We start from the raw sequence: 19,831 nt of genomic DNA, 5'->3' as shown, positions 1-19,831 counted from the left end.
CCATCCCCCAGCCCCAAGCAGTGTTCTGTGCAAGGGACAGGATGGAAGGCTTTTCTAGTTTCTCAAACCCTGAGAGACCATTTCATGTCGTGGTCCGCTAGGACCTCACACTTTCTACTGGATTTGTCCTTCCCCCATCACTCTTTCCCTCCCCAAGATCCCTATGAGGGGTAGGGGATTAGCCAGCAAATTGAGGGGGCCTGGGGGTAGGGGTCAAAGAAGTTCCCATAATCTCTACCTAGCACACTCATCTTTTTTTTTTAAAAACAAAAGATTTTTTAATTTTTTTCTTTGGGTTTGTACAAGAAATTTACAGTGTGGAAAAATATACAAGTGAAAACGAGGCCATAAACCTGGGTGTGGGGAGGGGCCACTTGGTCACAAACACAAATAAACAAGACAATGCTGAGTTCTTCCTTTGGTCTGACTACAGCCCCCTTGTCCCAGGAGAGAGGCTGCAGGGCTGGAGCCTGGGGGTCACATCCCAGTCCCAGCCCTGGCCCCCGACACGGGCAGGGTGGGGGCAGGCACATCTGGGGCAGCTGGCGCTGTCTGGCTCTCTCTGGCTTTGGGGTAGGGAAGAGTGTGGAAACGAAGGCGCCCCCTCCTCCTCCTCCTCCCAGCCCCCTGGCGTCTGGGATGAATGCGCTTGGCAGAGTGGCAATGGCGGCAGAAGGGGGGTGAAATGGGTCAAGCGAGCAGGAGCCTCTGCGTGACCGTGAAACGGGGACCTTCAAGGAGTCTGATCTTGCTCATCCAAGTCACAGGGCCGCCCCAAGGTCTTGGCAGAGGCCCAGAGGCCTGGATCCCAGGGGACGAGTGGTTCTGGGGCCCTCAAGACTTTGGGGACCTCCGTGGACCTGAGGCTCCCGCCACCTCCCCCCTTCGGCAGAGCTCCCCGCAGATCTGGGATGCCAAGGGCCCTAGATTTCGGTGGCGGTGATCTCCTCCAGGCAGATGCAGGGGGCCGGCTCGGCCAGGCCCAGCTCGGCGAGCTCCCGGGCCTCCAGCTCCAGGCTCAGCTGCCGCAGCTCCTGCTCCAGCTGCCGGTTGCGCCGGTACATCTGGATGTAGTTGTGCTGCAGCTGCTTCTGGTAGCGGATCACCTGCTCCTTCTCCGCCTGCCAGGCCAGCCGCTCCCCCTCGAAGCTGTCCCGCTGCTCCTCACCCCGCCGCCGCTCCCGCTGCAGCTCTGCCCGCAGCCGCTCCACCTGGGCGCGCAGGCTGCTCCCGGCCCCGGCGGCCGCCCGCTGCGCCTTGGCCTCATCGCTCTCTGCCAGGAGGAATGGGTCGGCGGCGGCAGGTGACCCGGGGGCTTCCCGGAGTCCGGCCGCCTCGCTGTCCAGCTGGCCAGCTTTCTCTCGGAGCCGCTCGGCCTCCCGGCGGTGCTGCTGCAGCTCCTGGGAACAGGCCTCCAGCTCCAGCTCCCGAGCCCGGGCCGCCTCCTGCAGGCCCCGCGCCCGGCCCTCGCTGGCCCGGAGCGCGCCTCGGGCTTCTCGCAGCGCCACCCGCAGGGCCACCAGCTCGCTGCCCTTCTGCACCAGCTCTGCCTGGGCCTCCTTCAGCTGCTGCTTCAGCAGGGAGATCTCACCTGACTTCTGGCACACCTAGGGGTGGGAGGGGGCCGGGGAGGGGGGTGAGAGGGCTTCTCCCAGAGGGCCAGGCCCTGAGATCACGCGGGGTGTTTGGGGAGAGCTTGTTTGATCATGACACGCACGACACGGATGGAGACACTGAGGCGAGCCCGGTGACACGTCCAAGGCCACATATAAGCTAGTAAGCGGCCGACGTAAAACACAGACCCAGATCTTTTTCCTTCAAAGCAGGTGACTTTAAACCATCACAGAGGCCCAGGACTGGCTGGTGGCAGGTTTTGCAGGACTGGGAGCCACTGAGGGCAGTGCCCACACTTCCACCGGGAGGCGCCACGGCATTTTGGTGAAAAGCGCAGATGATGGAGCCACAGGCCTGAGTTCAAATCTCAGCTCTGCCACTGCCTAATCGTAATTCTGGGCTCCAGCCTTCCTCATCTCAAAAATGGGGGTGTTAACAATAGCCGCCTCCCAGGGCTGTTCTGAGGATCGGAAGATCCACTCTAAGTAACGGCTAGAAAGTTCTGGGTGCGTAGCAGGCTCTACATTCTTATTGGTCGGGAGGCAGTGGATGGGAAGGCCACTGGCTAGGTGAGCACTCGACCCGAGCAACGAGGAGACCTAAAACGGGGGCACAAGGGGACCCCCTCCCCGCCCCAGGAAGGGAGGTCAGAGGGAGATCTTCATCTCCCGGAGGTGAGGATGGGGAGGACCTCTGGGAGTAGCAGGCTGGGTGGGGGGGTGTTAATGGCTGGACCCCTGGGCCCAGGGCTCGTCCCAGGAGGCCCCGCTCCCCGCCCCTCCCGGCCTGGCCCACCTCCCACTTGGTCTCCTCGAGCCGTGGCCCGAGCTCCCGCTGCTCCCGCTCGAAGGTGGCACAGCGCCGCTCTAGCTGCTCCCGCTCCTGCAGCAGCTGCGCGAAGTCGTCCTGCAGCTGCCGCTTCTCGTGCTGCAGCTGGAACACCTGCAGCTGGAGCAGCTGGTGGGCCCGCTGCGCCCGCTGGGCCTGGGCCGTGCTGTCGTCCCGTGGCAGCTCCCGCTCCCGCGGCCAGTGCCGCTGCCGCTCCTCATACGCCTGGGGACAGAAGGCAGACCTGGGTGCCCCCCGCCCACTGCTCCCAGGTCACCAACGGCTCTTGGCTGGGCTCGGGGACCGGAAAGGCCATCCAACCACTCAAGAATAATTACGGTAACTCTAGTCACAACCACTTCTAGGGTTCTCGGGACAATGTCCATGATAGCAAACGCCCCTGCAGAAATTCCTAGGTGCCGGGCGTCATTCTAAGCGCTCCACAGCCTCTGCCTTACTTAATCCTCATCCGAACCCCAGGAGGCCAGACATGTGCCCATCTCTAGCTGAGGAGAGCGAGGCTCAGCCCCGTGAAGTGTCTCGCTCAAGTCTGAGGACAGCCAACGGCGGTGCTGGCCGGGACCCCTCACCACTCCCCAGGTGAAGCCCGACAGCTGGGCCTCACCTGCCGCCCCCCCCCTCCCGGGCACACACGGGAGTGCTCCCTGGACTCCCGGCTCCTGCGGCTGTCCGGCCGGACCACCCCCACCATCACTGCTGACCACACCTGGCACACGGTCACCTCACTCTCGTCCAGACTGTCCCGCAGCTGCTGCAGCTCTGCCTCACGGTCGTGGAGCTTTCCTTCCAGGACACAGTGCAGCAGGGCCTCATCCGAAGGGGGTGGAGGGGGTGGGGGCGGGGGTGGGGAGCGCTCCCCACAGGAGCTGCTGTCAGGCGAGGCCCGGGCACCACTGCCCAAGAGCCCCCCAGCCACACGGCCTCCCAGGGAGCCTGTGCTCTTGCTGGAGGAGGATCGGCCACTGTCCGAGTGGGAGGGCCCAGTAGGGGCCCCTCGGGCTGGCCCGGGCAGTGCCCCCCGCGCAGGGCCATGGGAGGGCAGGTGCCCGCCTGGGGAGTGGCTGGCTGGCTCTGCACCCCCGGTGCTGTAGGTGGGCAGGCTGGACAGTGAATTTCGGCCGGAGTCAGACAGTGTCCCTGATGGGCAGCCGCTGGTCCAGCCACTCAGTGCCAGGGGTTTGTCAGCAGCCGAGGAGGAGGAGGAGGACGAGGACGAGGCAGGGCCCCCGAACAGCTGTGTTAGGCTGCCCTGGCTCCCAGACAGTCCGGCGGCCCGAGGACCCAGGAAGCTAGGTAGGGATGGTGCCCCTCGAGGTTTGGGCAGCACCGGCTTGAAGGCTGTTGGGCGGATCAGGATTTTCTCCATGTTCTGAAATGAGGTGCCACGTGACACTGGGGATGAGCTGCCCAATCTTTCAAAGCCCTTATCATACTCCCTGCTCTCCGATCTGGGGTCCCCAATCCCCACACATTAATACTAATTGCTACCACCGCTGAGGGCCTCCTGATACCCTTTATGGCAAGCCACTTAAAAGGTTCATCGCTAATCATTACAACAGCCACATGAGCAAAATATTATCACTGTGCCCGTTTTACAGATGAGCAAATGGAGGCTCAGCAAAGTTAAAGGCCTCGTTCAGAGTCAGATGCGTAGCCGTTGCACAGTTACAGGAGTCTGAGCAGCTCACCTTTACTGAGCACGTGTTGTGTGACAGGCACTAGGCTCAACACTGACATACACTGTGTGATGGGATGCTCCCGACCATCTCAGGAGAGCTGACCTGGTGCCTCCACATTGCAGATACAGAACCTCTGGCTCAGAAAGGATAAGTGACTTCCCTGAGCTCATGCAGCTGGAATGAGGCAGAGCTGGGATTAGAACCCAGGTCTGGTGAATCTGCAGCCCACATTCTCTCCTCTAAATCGGCCCCCAAATTCCAGCTTCTTCAGGGGGCTCCTGATTCCACCCAGGCCCCAAAGGAAGGGCTGGTCCTTACCTTCTCCAGCTTTCCAGAGACAGGGATGAGCTTGGGTGGGGGGCCGCGCAGATGGGCGTTGCGTGCCCGCTGTTCTCGGGCATCCTCAATGTCACTGCTCGGGCTGGAGGGTGACTCTGTCCGGAAGTCCTCGTTGATGTAGGTGAAGCTGGTGCCAGGGACGGTCTTCCGAGGGGGCACAGCTGGGCACAGCGGCTCCTGTGCCTCATAGCCACCCCGGAGCAGGCCATCCTGCTGGCGGAAGAAGGTGGGCCCAGGGGGGCCATGGTGGCGGGGAGGAGCTGGCCCCCCGGGGCAGGGCCGGCCTGAGATGAGGCTGCTCACGCTGCCCATGGCTGGAGCTTGTGGGGCAGTGGTGGCCTCAGGAGCGGGCTCGAGTGGCACTGGCAGAGTCTGCACAATGGCCATGGCGACAGAGGCTCAGGCCTGGCCAAGGGCCTCCAGGGGAACCTGTGAGCAGGGCAGTGGCGTCAGAGTCCCTTCACCTTGAGGCCCCTCCCTATACAAGTCCCCGAGTCCCTCTCCTGACCCCTTGTCCCACGTCAAACAGCCTCCTGAGATCGGGTACAAGCCCTGATCCCCGAAGGCTCCTCCTCCAAGCACTGGCATGAAACTCGGGTCTTCCTGGGATCCAGATCACCGTCCAACTCTGGTCTGAGCAGTGCTAAGGGCTGACCTTACCAAGCAAGGAAGATGAGGGGAAGGGAGGCCTGCTGGTGACGCAGTGCCCCGCCCAAACCTGCATCCCTCACAGAGTTCGGGACTCAAGTTTAGGAGGGAGTTCTCTACCAGCTCCCAGCACAGGTTTCTGGTCCCCTGGGACAGGTGGCCTCATTAGAGGGCACTTGGGGCAGAGGCAACCTCAGGGACACAGTCAGCAACTCAGATGGTAATTAGGGAATAAAGAGCCAAGGCCAGGCAGCGCCCAGCCTCCCCCAGCTGGGCCTGTTTCTCCCAGACGGAGAGGCGGCAAGGATGGAGCCGGCCAAACAAGAAACCCAGAGCTTTTAGGGAGTGCACAGGTGCCCTCTGGGGTCTCCTGCCTTCTAGAGGTGGATGCAGGCTCCTGCTTGCTTCCATGACAACTCCGAGCCTTACCACACCCAATCAGTCTGGCCTAAAGGAGCCTACACAGGCCTGCGGCCAACCTCTGGTTCTGTGAAACCATCCGGCTTTAGACAGTCTCCAGAGCAGCCCGGAGGGGATGAGGGTGAAAGCCCCACCATCACCTCTGGCAGCTGCTCTCAGATCTCACTTCCCTGGAACCCAGGGAAGAGGGCTCCACCTCCCCAGGCTCTGCTCCTTCCTGGAAGGGGACAGCAAGTCTCCACCCGGAACTCCCTCCCCAGGCCTGAGGCCGAAGAGCAGGACTCAGGCATCTGCTGAAATCATCATGCAGAGTGGGGGCCAAGAAGTGGACAGAGAATTGCGTAGGAACAGGAGTTTGTGTCTGTACTTATTGGTGTGTGTGAGACTGTGCACAGGCGCGTGGAAATGCGTCTGTGAAAATGTGTGAAAACATCATGAATGCGCGTGTGTGAGTATATGTATGTTTGAATAGTTGTATCAGTACATTCCTATTATTCATGTGTGTGGATTAATATGTCATAAAAGAGTACGTGCGTGCTTCGGGATCCCTCAGAAAATACGCACAAGTAATAACTGCATATAGGATAAGTGAATTCGTGGTGTATGAGTGCAACTCTCTGAGTGTCTTTGGATAGATGTCTCTTCAGATACACGAGTTTATATGTTAACCCCCCCTGCATCTTACACGAGCATACGAACAGGAAAGTGAGTGTGCACAAGTGTGTACAGACGAGTGTGTGTATGTGGATAGGGCATGTGTGAGAGTGGGTGGGAGCCTGGGTGGCAAGCAGGGCCAACTGGGTGAGCAGGAGCCTGGTTCTTGTCACTCACTGGAGTGTGGGGAAAGGAGAGACACATTATCTGACTCCTTTGGTCTATCCCCCTTCTTTCTTGCTTGTATTCCACTAGGCCCACCCTCCACCTCCCCGCTCGAGTCAAAGGACCCTGAGAACCAGGAAGGTATCCAGACTGAGGGTGGAGGAGCTAGGGCTTGGGACCTGGGGGAGAGCAGAGTGCACCCACCAAGTGCCAGCCCTGGGCTAAGCAGATGGCACACCCCATCTCCTGCCCTCTCCCACACCACTCCAGGGCACGGAGAAAGCTGTGGGGAAGGGGCTTCTTAGGGGGCAGTGGAGGCTGGCACCTCTGTCTGCATTTGCCCACTTCAGTGAGCACTGAGAAAGTGAGAAGTAAGGGGAGGAGAGAGACAGACTCAGAGAAAGACAGGGACCCAAGAGACAAGAGACAAAGACTCAGAGAGGCCCCAGGGTCAGGCAGACAAGGAGACAGGCTGACCCAGTGAGTCTGGGCCCCTGAATCCCACGGAGCCAGAGGCCCCTAAACCCAGAAGAGCTATAAAAACTGGGCCCTGAGAGCCAGACACTCAGGGAGCCAGAGCCAGGCCTCTGGGAAGCCAGGCCCAGCCAGCCGGGCTCTAAGAGCGGGAGCCCGAGAGAGAAGGAGGGGCAAGTGGAGGCTCCATTTTGAGAAATGCGTTGTGGCTGTGGGAAAGGGAACCCCTGGCTCTCCCCAGCACTCCCTGAGTAATCACTCTGGCCCAGCGCGCGCGCGCGCACACACACACACACACATACGCACACACACCCTTAGTGGGCTGGGGGCAGCCAAGCGCTGGGTTCAGCCAGGGCCCCGGGCAGGTCTGGCTAAGCTGAACTCCCACAGACCTGTTTCGGGGCTGAAGAGTTGGGGAAAGTCTCCCCCCACCGAACTCCAAAGACCAGTCAAACGGGATCAAGTCTGGGATCACGAGATCCCATTCCGCGACAGGAAGCCGGAGCCCCCAACCCACCCTCCAGAGCAACCCCCCCCTTTCTCCGCTTCCATTAAGTGGGGTCGGCTGGGGGATGCCGCCTCCGCACCGGCCCTCCGCCGCGCAGAAGTTGGGGGCGCCCCCAGGTCGCCTCCCAGCCCCGGCCCCCCCTCACCTCCGCCGCGCCGCTCCATGCTCAGCCCCGGGCCGCCCCCAGCGCTCCACAGGCTTGCCGCCCGGCTCCAGCCCGCGCGCGGCCACTCGGAGCCGCCCGGCCCGGCCCGGCCCCGCCTCCGCGGCGCCCCCGGCCCGACCGGCCCCCGTCCGGCCCGAGTGGGCGGCGCAGCGCGGGGGAGGGGTCCGAGGGGCGTCCCCGCCCCGGGCGCGGACACGCGCAGGCACCCCGCGTCACGCGAGGCCGGCCGGGCGCACGCGGGGACGGCGCCACGGGACTCGGGATTCCCCCCCTCCCCTCGAAGCCCGGTCGGCTCAGGACTCGGCGGCGGCGGCGGGTCACCCTCTACCCCTACTCGGGCCCCGGGGCCAGCGGCAGCTGGTCATTGTTCGAGCACAAAGGGCCGGGCGCCACAGCGGCCGCCCTTCCCCCTCCGCTCCTCGATCGAAGCCTGCCCCGCAAGACACACTCTCCGGTTTCGGAGTCCGGAGCGGGGCGCCGAGGGTCAGCTGCCCCCCCAACCCTCCCCGGCTGCCGGGCCCTTGCTCCCCAGGACCGGTCGGGGACCCAGGCTCGGGCCGTGCCTGCCCCACCCCCAGCGGTTAATAGAGGCATATTCGGATTTGCGGAGGTGGCGCCACCTGGCGACACATTCGGAGAATACACCGTCACCCCCCCAGCCCTGGGGGCCCCTACCCGGCTCCCCAGCACTGTACCCTCTCGACCCCGCGAGCCCAGGCCTGTCCCGGGCGCGGCTGTCTGCTCCCCAACCTTCCTTCAGAATCATTTGTTAAGACAGAGGTCATTGCTGGGAGAGCGGCAGCCCCTGCCCTCCCTCCCCAACAGTCACTGGGTTGAGGCGGTCCAAACCTACAGTCCGAACCTACACCAGCCTCACAGCTGACAACACTCCTCTGTCTTCTCAGGGTCACAGATATTCTCACCCTCTTGCAAACAACACAGTCTTCATAACACCCACACGACCTTTCCCACATTCAGTCCCCTGCAGCCACAATCACACAGTCTCATCCATCACGTGGTTCCATGTTCCTTCTTTCCATAATCTTTCAGGCCAACTCACACACAAACTGTCACACATCTTGCTGTGCAGAGTCTTTCACATAGACTCAAAGGCCTTCCTACCGAGGCACAATCTCAAATGGGCTTCCTCTCCTAAGCATCTTTCACACATTGGTGGTCTCATTCAGACAACTTACACATACACGTGGTGTTTCACAAACATTCTACCACACAGACTTTCCCCGAGGGGTCTCTGTGCCCCAGTCAGGCCAGCGAATGCCCACAGCCCTGGACAAGGACCGCCTCCCACCCCCTACTTGCATCCCCACCCCCAACGCCAAGGCCTGCCAGAGCTCCTCTGCCCCAGGAAGGAGCATCCCCCCCTTCCAGGCCACAGCCCTGGCCGGCTCTCAGCCCTATTTTTAGCTCTATGGAAAGGGGTTGTTTTTCTTTCTTTTTCCCTGGAAAGGGAGACATAGCCCAACCACCCTCAGGCTCACCCCAGACCCTGATCCTCACAAGAACAAACTGAGCCCCCCTCCCGTAGAGACCCCTCCTCTGGCCTTGCCCTGATCCCAGCCTCTTGGGGCACCAGGAGCCTCCTCCCCTTTCTGGCAGCCAGCCCAGAAGCTCAGGCAGCAGCTGGGCTCAGCATGTGTGGAGGGGTGGAGGGGTGGAGGGTGGGGCAGAGAGGGAGGCAGAGGGCCGCTGCCCACTCCCTCATTCCCTGGGAGAGGGGGTTCATCCTCCCTTCTAGGGCAGGGAGATGGGCCCACTCCCGTACTTAGGGCACATTTACCCTCGTGCATTCTCTGGGAAAGGAGGACTCCCACTCTTGCACGAGTGGGCTTTCCGTTCGTACAGTGAGGGGAGGAGGTCCCAGTTCTGCAAGGAGGGGTGGTGGCAGGAAGGGGACCACCGGCGCTCAGGCAGCTGCTCCCCAGACTGGAGGTATGGGGCGGGGGTTGCCGTACACTGCCATCAAAAATAGCGCCGTCCTCCGATACCTTCAGGGATGAGGGCACCATGAACGCGTTCGGGTGAAGGAAGGAGCGGAGCCCAGGTAACCCCACCGAGCCCTACAGTCTTCAGTCTTGCGCTACCCGGACTCCAGGGGGCGTTGTGCTCCCATTTCTGTGGGAAGGCTTAACATTTCTTGAGGCGGAGAATGGAATACAGCCCGACAGGAGACCTCGCAGACTCGCCCAGGACTGGGGAGGCAGGTCCTCGCCCTGACGCGGGGGTGGGGAAGCACAGCCCACTTGTCTCCGAAGCGATCACGTACTCGGCGCCTGTTTACGTCTTAGTCTTCACCTGTGGGCGGCCAGGAAGCAGGAACCTCCGGAGGTGTCCCACCCGGCTCGCCCCCGTCGGCGGTCGCCGGGCAGCCCTTTTCTCCCACCCCCGTCAAGTACGCGACAGCAGAGCACCTTGTCCGCTGGGGGTCCGTGTGGGCCCGTGGCGCTGCTCCAGGGACTGCAAGGGTAACCCACTGGGCGCGTCCTTTCCTGAGTGCACGTGTGTTCGTGTGTCCCAAGTGCGTGGGTCTGTGTGCGCGCGTGTGTGGACCCCTCGGTGTGAGTTGCCGTCTCGGTTCCCTGTTCAGGCTCCCCGCGTGCACCCCCGCCCCCACCCCAGAATAGGACCCCCTCCTCACTCCAACCCCCGGCTTCCCCAGACCGGGAAAGTTCGCTCCGGAGCCGGGATGTGCCGGAGGCTGGAGTTCCGACACCTCCACGGCCCCACCACTCACCCAGCGCCACCTGCGCCGCGGCTCCAGCTCCCGCCCGGCTCCTGCTCCAGCGCGGGCACCTCCTCGCCGCGGATCTGCCGGCTCCCAGCCAGCTCCGGGCTCCGGACTCCGGGCGCCCGCCTGGCCCGGCCTGGTGGAGCGGGGCGGGGCGGCTGAGGCCGCGCCCCCGACCCAGGGAGGGGAGTGGTCTGCCCAGCACCCCCGCAACAGCCGACCCGGTACCCAGCCCAGCGGTAGCTCGACGGTGGCCTGAGGCTGCCCCTCTGGCCTCCGACTTCACAGCTTTCTGGATTTGGTTTCCGACCTGGGGAAGGGACGAGCAGCACGTGACCGAGAACTAAACTACCTGGCCGCCCTAACCAAGTTGACGATAGGGCTTTACTGCCCCTGCCCTGCCCTGTAGGGAGCCAAACCGGGTCCACTCTCAGCTCATTCCCCGGGAACAAGGAAAACCCCTAGGAAGCAGACAAAGACGGCTCGGGTTTCACCAAAACAGACCCCGCCCCACCCTGCGGTCGGTCGGAACTGCCCTAGCAGAACCAGCACCTCCCCTCCCCCGGAGTAGGTGTCTGCCCAGGTGAGCATGTTTGCCAGTTCTGGCCCCCCCACAGAGCATAGCCAGGCTTCCCTTCGACTCATAAAATTCCACCCACAGGCACAAACAGGAAGTTGCCCTGTATTGCAGGGAGGCACCTAGGGCTCCCCCCGTGGCACCCAAAGCAGCCTGTGGGAAGGCACAGACTGTGGTATCTACAGGTATCTGGGCCATACTTGCAGCGTGAGTACTTGGGCAGCAGGAGTCCAGTGAATTTAGTCTCTTCTCAAACCCACCTGTAGTAAAGAAGCTACTGGAGGACCCAAGATGCCCCCTCACAGATAAAAATGACACTAAATCTGAGGACAGGGCTGCAGATCCAGCTGGACCCTGCTTGGCCAAGCCCTTCCTGAACTCTCAGGGAGATTCTTAATATTCAATTGGATATAGGCAGAGCCCAGGTAATTTGCCTCAATCCACCCACTCTGGTTGGGTATAGGGACGTGGCTCCCAGGGACCTTACATAGGACCCAGGGATCCCCCACTGCTCTCTAGGCTCCAGAGACTCCTGAACATACTTTAGTCTTGATGTGAGGAGTTTAAGACAGGTGTGCAAAGGAATGTGTGTAGGGGGTGTGGCTGGGGGAGCATTAACTTCGCCTCCCATCATTCTGGTTTGTGCTGTGTGGGGGAGTCTGCTAGGAGTGTAGGGCAAGACAGGCAAGTGTGTATCTATCCCTCTATCCCCAATTGGCAGAGACCTCACAAAGGCCCTAATGGAAATCCCTCAAGGATTTCCTGAGAACACACCAGGCGTTCCCAGTAGACCAGAATCCTTAGAGGTAGGAATGACCCGGTGGCGTGCATCTGGAAGGTATGGCTGACGTTCAGTGTTACAGATCCTGGATGAGGCATAGACCAGCCAGCGGCTGGGAATGATTACTGCGGGATTAGGAGGACTGGCTCCAGCCAGTCTGGGAGAGACCCCCAAGAAGGGAGGCCCTGGAGGAGCTACCCCCTCCCTCCCCCGCAGGTTCTTCCCCAGAGAACAGCTTTGTTCCAGGGTCTGTTTCAGGAGACAGTTGTAGCCACAGTTCTCACATACAACAGACCAGAGACCCCAGAGCCTTCCACAGGGCCCCAGAAGCAGCCTCCTTAGGTGGACTGGGAGAACTTGGTAAGGCAGACCTGCTTCAAGGGAGCAGGAAACCTCTGCTCACCCTTACAAAAGCCTTCTCCCCAGCCCCCTCAGAACATCTTGCATTCTGACTATCCTTGCATGCAAATCTAAAGGGAAAATGGGACTTTAGGCTATCACAGGAAGTGAGATGGGAAAGTGCCCTCATTTAGGACTATTTCTGACAAGGCCTCTAACTTTACAATCTCCTTCAGTACTTGTTAAAAATGAGGAATCCTGTGCCTTTCCTCAGACCTTCAGAATTAAAAACGTCTGTGTGCGTGTTTATTGGGGAGAGAGTAGGCCCTAGGTTCTGCATTTTTAAAGAGTCCCAGGAGTTCTGACACATACGAACGTAAGAGAAATAGTGTACAAGGACGAGGGAAATGGATGGGGAGCCAGATAAGACACTGAGCATGTGTCCACACTGAGAGGTCAGTGAGTGGCTCGTATCACCTAGGGACAGCCGGTCAGGCAGGGCCTAGGCGTGTGGCCCAGTGACCCACACCTCTGCCAGGGATTACATGGAGATCTTCAGGGAAGATAGGGATAAAGAGGCACCATCCTGTCATCCCTGAGCCAAGAAGAGGCATAAAGGGATGTGTGGGTCAAGGCCCTTTAATGCCCTTGCTTCCTTGGGAGTGCACAGCTCAAAGACTCCCTATTCAAATCAAGAGGAAAATCCAGTTATAGACTGGGGAGACATCTGGTGGACAAATAAGAAAAAACACAGAAACAAAGGCAATGGAAAATTTTTTTCAGTAAAACTAGAAAAGGCTCTACAAAAAGTCATGACTATGTCCACTCCAGTGGTCTGAGGCAGCATAACATGGAATCAGTGTCCAGGTGGCAGGCACTCTGGGTTCACAGCTTTCTTCTCCAGCCAGTTCCACCTTTGGGGCCCTGATAATACAGGGCCAAGCACCTAGGATCCAATGGTAGCGAGTGCCACCACATGGCAGGGTCCAGAGGAGGCAGCAGAGTATGATACCCACCGTGTATCACCCTGTGGCTCCAGAAACCTAGGCTGGAGTTTTGGCAAGAAGTCCTCTATTCCCTTCCAGGTTCAGGGTCTGAACCCAGGGCTTTGCACTCAATTTGCTCATTCCCACCACAGGGCCTGTGTGTCTAATTTTCCCTCTGCTTGGATCCCTCTTTCTCCAGATGTTCACATGGCTCAATCCTAGTTCTTTAGGCCCCATCTCCAGGGTCCTCTGCTTAGAGATACCTATTCAGACCTTAAACTAGCCTGTAAGCACTATTGCATTACTGTTTTTTCTTCATAGTATATCTCACCGTTTGACACTGTTTTGTATTATTTTTCTTGTCTCCCTTACCAGATCGTGGGTTCTAGAGAAGCAGGGGCCTCACCTGTCTTGTCAGTGCTGTATATGGCACACTGGAGGCTCTCAGATATCTGTTAAATTGCATTCTCTCAGGATGGAATTCTGCCCTAGGTTAGGCCCCTCTGACGGAGGAGGGTCCCTAGCTTAGGACCACAGGACAGAGGTAGCCTTAGCAGAGGGCTAAGAAAGTCTGTGTCCCAGCCTGTTCTGTCAGGCTCATTTCAGTGTCCAGCTCTGCACTGCCTTCACCTTGAGGGCTTGGAGGGGTCTGGCTGGTAGGGGTGGTGGGCCTGACCCAAGCAAGTCTTGGAGTTCTGGGGCACAGCCCCCTTTTTGCCAGAAGAAGGCTTTTTGGTCACTAGCCCATTGTCATCCTTGACCTTCTTGAGCCGAGCCTTGCTCTTTGGTGGTATGGAAAAGGTGAGAGAGCTCTTGTTGAATTCCAGTGGGAAGACACCTACATCTCCATCAAAGCGGTTCTTGGATACCTGCAGATACCGTTTCCCTGGACCAGTTACCAGCTTCCTGTCCTGTAGAATCAGAACGTTGTCCGCTTCTTGGCTTGCCTGGGGGATGGGGGCAGAAGGAGGAAGAGCAGTGAGAAGCAGAAAGAAAGGCTGAAGGTCCAGGGAAGAATGGCAAAGCTCCCTGAACTACTGACCATGATGATGGGGCCACCTGTCTTTCAGTTCCTTGACTACCTCACTGCCCCGGACTCCTCTGCTTGTGACACTTCTCCACAGCTCACCACCCCACTCAACCCCAGCTTCTTATCGTTCAGGTCTCGGTCTGAATGTCACACTTCATCAGAGACCATTCTTGATCCCCATAAAGAACCACCATCTTTGCACTTCTGTGTCACTCTCTTCCCCAGCTCCATGTTTGTTCCATGGTGGCATAGTTTGTGCTCCTCACCCTGGATTCCCTGTGCCCAGCCCAGGCCTAGCATGTAACAGGCACTCAGCATATCCCTGGAAGCTCCAGGACCGCATCGGTCCTGCTGCCCAGAAAGCCCTCCCATTTATTCGATTATTTAACACTTACTGTCTGCCAGAACTCAACCCAACCTCTTTTGATACCTCCTCTCCCCGAATGGGCAAGGAAGTCTCTCCAGATGTCCAGGCTGACTCAGATGTCTCATTGTTCCCCAAATACCTATGTTGCCTATCATAGCTCTTATACTGAGTTATAATCACTGTCTCACTATTTTCCCCACTGGACGATGTGAACTCCGATGTGAAGGCAAAGGACCAACTATTATCAGCCTTTATATTCCTAGCACATGTGTTCCTCATGTCATGGCCCCAGAGGCAGCTGTCTCCTGCCTCTTCCAGGTGGACAGTCAAGATGATTTAAGGCTGAATGAAGGCCATCCCTGGTCACACCTGTCCCCTCTACTCTCCAAAACTTGGGCTCCTCTAAAGGCCACTTACTTTGGCTGAACCAAAAATTGATGCTGTCTGCAGTTCCTTATCATCATCCTCCTTCCGGGGATGAATGACCAGTGTCACATGGCAGCTATTGTCTGTTGCAAACTTTCGAAAGGCCCCAACGATGTAGTCTTGAGCTGCAATCCTGCCCCAACCCCATCAAAGTAAAGACATTATCAGACACAGAGAGAAGGACAAGAACATACCCACACGCAATTCATTCACATCTCCCCACAAACCGCCCCAACCCACTCTACCCAAGGACTCACACTTAGGTCCCTATCCATACTTCCTACTGCCACAACCCACACCTCTATGAGACAGAAATACGTATGGGGTGGTGTGTGCAAACACACATGTCAGAAAACAAAAGAGTACAGTATGCACGCCTAGGGGCCAACTGCATGAGAAGAATTGCATGTTCAAGTGGGTTCCAGAGAGACAAGAGGATGTCACCTGTCTGTGGACAGCTGCTCATGCCCCATCATGAACTGCAGATTGTCGATGACCACATGACAAATGTCATAGACGTATACTGCATGTTGCATTGTGTCTATTACAGTCCTGGGAAGAGGAAAAGGCAATGAATTCAAGAGTCAATTATAAGTAGTCTCTTTAAACCATCCCAGCAGAAAAGCCAGCATTCCTGAAAATTCTGTTGGGGATCTGTTCTCCTGCCCTTCCATTCTTTGAAAACCCTAGGCCTTGGAATCTTACCTGATGCTCTGCTGCCCATGAAAAGTCATGAAATAGAGAGGCAAGTCCTCAAAGCGGTCTGCCCACTCGTCGTATTTGTCCAGTTGCTCTTCTAGCCGCCCCACAGCGAACTGTGTCAGCATGACCCGGGCTAGTCTCACGTTGCTGATCTCAAAGCTACCCCAGAGTGTGTTTACCCCCTGGGTACACAAATCCAGGGCATACTCACTGATGAATGTCGTCTTTCCACTGCCAGTTGGCCCTGCAGGGGGGTTGAACACAGACCTGGGTGAGGGAGGAAAGTTCTACCCTTAAAACCAAGACCTGGAGCAAGGGCTTCAAAGTTGGGAGAAACCTCCTCTTTAAGATTTGCCATGGCCCAAACCCACATGCTTTTGTCGCCTGATCCTTTGCCTCTTACCCCAAGTAGTGATTTCCCAAGGGCTCACCTGTGAAGACTGTCAGCTCCCCCTTCCGGTGTCCCTTCAAGAGACGATTGAGGTCTGGGAAGCGGTTCCAGCGGATGCCAGCTGCCTGCTCCACATTTGACAGTTCTCCTAGCACCTCCTCCCGAAGCTGCCGGAAAGACACGATAGACTTGTGCCACGCAGGCAGGGCAGTACGCAGAATACGAGAAAGATTTAAGCCTTGGTTCAGGGCCTCCAGGGCACGGGGCTGCTGGTCCCCAGGCCGTACCAAGGAGCATCGCTTGGGATTCAGTTTTCGGGCAAACAACTTGGCAGCTTCCCAGGACCGAAGGTCATCTCCCAGCCAGAGCACAATACGTCGAAACTGTTCAAGGTAAGGGAGCAAGGCAGGGGGTAAGCAGGCAGTTCCTCGGGGTAGGGCAAGGGTGGGCAGTCCTGTGGATTGGTTCAAGGCCAGGCTGTCCAGCTCTCGACCTGTCAGTACCACCTCAACATCTCGCCGACTGATCAGTGGTAACCCAAACAGATTGTGGTAGACACCAGGCCGGGGAATGGTGGTTTCCTTATAGTGCACTTCATCTCCCTGGACTTCAGCACTTAGTAGCTTCAGGCCTCTTAATCCCAAACCTCCAGGGGAGAGCCAAGGGAAGACAAGGCTGCGAGCAGGCCGCAAATACCGCACACTGAAACGCCTGAGTGTGTCATCTGTCACTTTGGTAAGGCCAAACATCACACGAGCCAGCTGGGCCTCCTCTGGTTCGGGCAGCTCCCAGAGAGGTATGGCTCGGTCCCAGATCCTCTGGACCTCCTCACTGTCCTTAGCTTCTGGGGCCTCACCAAGCAGGACCCCCTCTCTGGCCCCATCCCCTCGCCCCTCCACGCTGGCCTGGAAGTCTTCCCAGCTGCCCTCTGCTAGGCTGGTCATGCAGAGAAAGCGGCCTGTGGTCTTGTCAATGAAAAGGCTGAAGGAAGCAGTAGCACCAGTCTGGTCCTTGAGCTGCAAGGCCTTCACAAAGGGGCTCGGTGCCCGCAGGCAGCTGTGGCCATCCTGGAAGGAGATCCCATGTGCCCTCAAATATTGGCGGATTTCAGTTGCAGTTACAGGCAACACTGGTACCTCCAAGGCTGGGAGAGCCTCCTTCCTGTACCGTCTCCGAGGCGAGCCTGGGACCAAGCTTCTGGGCAGGCCCCTCCGACCCATCCACTCCCCACGCAGGGGTAGCAGGATACGGAGGGGGTACCCACCTCGAAGGAGTACCCACATTCCTAGTCAAATCGAGGAAGTCACTAATTGAAATGCTTTCCGTCCCTGGTTTGGGTGCCTTCGCTAGGTCAGACCCTAGGGATCCTCTGCACAGCACACTCTACAGAGCCCACTCGAGGTGGCTTCTTTCTTCCAACTTGTCCCTCATAAACATCTCTCTGAACCCTCGTCAGCCCCTCTGCATTGCTACTTCACATCTACGCCCATCTTTCACGTCCGTGGGCCTCTATCCGGCTCTCCACCTCTATGGCCCCGTACAGCCACCGCCTCACCGCTCTACTTGCTCTAGATCATCTCTTCACCGCTCCCGCCCGGCCAAGGGATCTCCTCGTCGTTGCCATCTCTACCGCCGCCTGCGTCGTTCCAGACCCCACCGCGCTAGCCCCCAAGGGGAGGCCCTCTTCGCCGCTCCTTCCCTCAAAGGGGACTCGCCACGACCAGAGCGCCACCGGGCGGCTCCCGCCAGTCCCCGCGCTCACCTCGCCCCCGCGTCCTCCCTCGGCTCTTCTGACAGAAGCTGCGCGGCTCGCGACCCGGACCGCGCGTCACTACCCTCCCCTCGCCCCTCTCGCCCGCAACGCGGTTCACTGGCGCGCCTCGCGCCGCGACCGCGGAAGCAAAACTCCCGGCCGCGGGTGTTCCCGGAACCGGAAGCTTCGGCGTTCGTCTCGCTCCCCTCCCCCGCCGCCCCTCCAGGCTGGCCTGCGCGACCTGGGCGCTGCGGCCATGACGGCGCGCGGGACCCCGAGCCGCTTCCTGGCCAGTGTCCTCCATAACGGGCTGGGGCGCTACGTACAGCAGCTGCAGCGTCTCAGCTTTAGCCTCAGCCGCGATGCGCCGTCGTCTCGTGGCGCCAGGTGAACTGGGCGAAGGGCGCGGGGTGCTCTCCGAGCTGAGGTCGCCCCGGGTCAGGGGTCGCTGTGCTTACTCTTCTCGGCTTCGTCAGGGAGTTCGTGGAACGAGAGGTGGCCGACTTCGCCCGACGGAACCCGGGGGTCGTGATATACGTGAACTCGCGGCCGTGCTGTGTGCCCAGAGTAGTGGCCGAATACCGTGAGTGGGGCCGGACGAGGGCTGGAGGGCGCCTGCGGGCGGGTTGCGGGGGTGGAGACTGGGCCCGCTCGCCTTCCTCTGGTCTGACCCCTGATCCGTCCGCTTCCTCTCTTCCGACCCCCTTCCTTCGGCCAGTTAACGGGGCAGTGCGCGAGGAGAGCATCCACTGCAAGTCAGTCGAGGAGATTACGACGCTGGTGCAGAAGCTGGCGGACCAGTCGGGCTTGGACGTGATCCGCATCCGCAAGCCCTTCCACACGGACAGCCCTAGCATCCAGGGCCAGTGGCACCCCTTCACCAACAAACCGACGACGTTGGGTGGGCTGCGCCCGCGAGAGGTCCAAGATGCTGCCCTAGCCCAGGCGCAAGTGCCATGAAGAGGTGCCCACCAACTCCAGTACCCAGGCTTTGGACTCTTACCCCAGTGGAGGTGGTTCTTCCTCTTTGGGTTCAGGGGATTCCAAGCCCACACAGGCAGATAGAGCCCACCAAAAGGGAAACTGATGCCAAAGCTTTTGCTTGGGATAAAGAAGAGCTGTCTTCTCGTTGCTTATGAGGCAGGGCAGTGACTTTGTTCGTCTCCTAATTCTTCCCCATTTGATATCCCTGAAACCTGACTCTTCAAGGATATTACAGGCATTTATTTCTGAAATCCAGATTGATAACAGTGATCTCAAATCCCAGCGAGCGCTTTCAAGATTGGCATCTGAAGAATCCCCCGTGTCCTTTTTCTGTAACCATTGAGCTAGAGAGCTAGCATCTTCCACCCTGCTGTGGACCTGGCATTAGGATAATCACTTTATATCCGTGTGAATGTTTAGATTAGAAAACTGAGGTTAATAAACATGTTCGAGGTTACACTTGAGGTCTTCAAAATATGTGTAGATTTTAAATATAACCTCACTTTTCGTTATCCTAAAACCAGAAGCGGAACATATAACCCTTCAGGATGGTTAGTATCAAAGGCCATGTGAGGGGCGCCTGGGTGGCTCAGTCGTTAAGCGTCTGCCTTCGGCTCAGGTCATGATCCCGGGGTCCTGGGATCGAGCCCCGCATCGGGCTCCCTCCTCCGCGGGAAGCCTGCTTCTCCCTCTCCCACTCCCGCTGCTTGTGTTCCCTCTCTCGCTGTATCTCTCTCTGTCAAATAAATAAAATCTTTAAAAAAAAAAAAAAAAAAGTCCATGTGATTAATCTAGTCCTGACCCTTGGAGAGTGATTCTCAGGTCAGATCTGTGGTAACAAGCTTGCCCTTGTCCTAACTATTCCCCAAGACAGGCTCCTCTGCAGAAAGGAATTCATGTTGTCCTTTGTTGGGGGAGGGGAGGTACTGAAAAGCTTCTTGTGGACAAGCAAGAGAAATAAACAGGGAGCATCTTCTAGGCTTAGCTAAAACAAGGGGGAGGAATGGTGAGGAAGAGAGTCAAGAGGTAGAAACCTAGAAACCTTTGTATGAATTCTTGAACAGCTGTAATTTTGTCATGCCCTTATCACCATGCTCAGTGAGTGGTGAGAACCTTATAAAGGCCTGTGTACCTGCCCAGGGTATAGCCAGATGGAAGCTGAGGATCCCAGTTTTCTCTGCAAATGGTTTTATAGGGAGCAGAGCCAACCCTGCAGCACTGTTTCCATAGGCT

General features: G+C 58.4%; 3 protein-coding genes across 9 annotated transcripts; 1 reads left to right on the top strand and 2 right to left on the bottom strand.

Annotated features, from left to right (window-relative positions):
- Nucleotides 1-252: 252 nt before the first annotated feature.
- On the bottom strand, nt 253-10,353 carry LZTS2 (leucine zipper tumor suppressor 2). Of its 3 annotated transcripts, none has more exons than XM_035027452.1 (5): nt 10,269-10,353; nt 4,461-4,910; nt 3,170-3,832; nt 2,410-2,667; nt 253-1,607 (listed from the first exon to the last, which is right to left on the bottom strand). In XM_035027452.1, exons 2-5 carry the CDS (start codon nt 4,866-4,868, stop codon nt 924-926), a joined length of 2,013 nt encoding a protein of 670 aa, XP_034883343.1. In that variant the 5' UTR covers nt 4,869-4,910; nt 10,269-10,353; the 3' UTR covers nt 253-923. The 3 variants fall into 3 exon arrangements, with proteins under 3 accessions (XP_034883343.1, XP_034883339.1, XP_034883348.1); XM_035027448.1 differs by lacking the exon at nt 10,269-10,353 and adding an exon at nt 7,496-7,599; XM_035027457.1 differs by lacking the exon at nt 10,269-10,353 and adding an exon at nt 7,496-7,599 and having other exon boundaries at nt 3,185-3,832.
- A 2,364-nt stretch (nt 10,354-12,717) lies between these two features.
- On the bottom strand, nt 12,718-17,708 carry TWNK (twinkle mtDNA helicase). 5 transcript variants are annotated; one of them, XM_035027438.1, is made up of 6 exons: nt 17,624-17,708; nt 15,902-16,028; nt 15,474-15,737; nt 15,213-15,320; nt 14,760-14,901; nt 12,718-13,892 (listed from the first exon to the last, which is right to left on the bottom strand). In XM_035027438.1, the coding sequence occupies exons 3-6, from the start codon at nt 15,593-15,595 to the stop codon at nt 13,572-13,574; spliced, it is 693 nt and encodes a 230-aa protein (XP_034883329.1). In that variant the 5' UTR covers nt 15,596-15,737; nt 15,902-16,028; nt 17,624-17,708; the 3' UTR covers nt 12,718-13,571. The 5 variants fall into 5 exon arrangements, with proteins under 5 accessions (XP_034883329.1, XP_034883308.1, XP_034883324.1 ...); XM_035027417.1 differs by lacking the exon at nt 17,624-17,708 and adding an exon at nt 16,149-17,614 and having other exon boundaries at nt 15,474-15,714; XM_035027433.1 differs by lacking the exon at nt 17,624-17,708 and adding an exon at nt 16,149-16,341.
- A 93-nt stretch (nt 17,709-17,801) lies between these two features.
- On the top strand, nt 17,802-19,057 carry MRPL43 (mitochondrial ribosomal protein L43). Its single transcript, XM_035027463.1, has 3 exons — nt 17,802-18,001; nt 18,091-18,197; nt 18,333-19,057. The coding sequence occupies exons 1-3, from the start codon at nt 17,871-17,873 to the stop codon at nt 18,572-18,574; spliced, it is 480 nt and encodes a 159-aa protein (XP_034883354.1). The 5' UTR covers nt 17,802-17,870; the 3' UTR covers nt 18,575-19,057.
- Nucleotides 19,058-19,831: the final 774 nt, after the last annotated feature.

The sequence above is a fragment of the Mirounga leonina genome, unplaced genomic scaffold (genome assembly GCF_011800145.1).
Source record: "Mirounga leonina isolate KUSES-001 unplaced genomic scaffold, KU_Mleo_1.0 Mir_114, whole genome shotgun sequence".
NCBI classification, from domain to species: Eukaryota; Metazoa; Chordata; class Mammalia; order Carnivora; family Phocidae; genus Mirounga; species Mirounga leonina.
The sequence above is the reverse complement of the archived record's forward strand: the minus strand, read 5'-3'. Positions and strand labels throughout refer to the sequence as shown.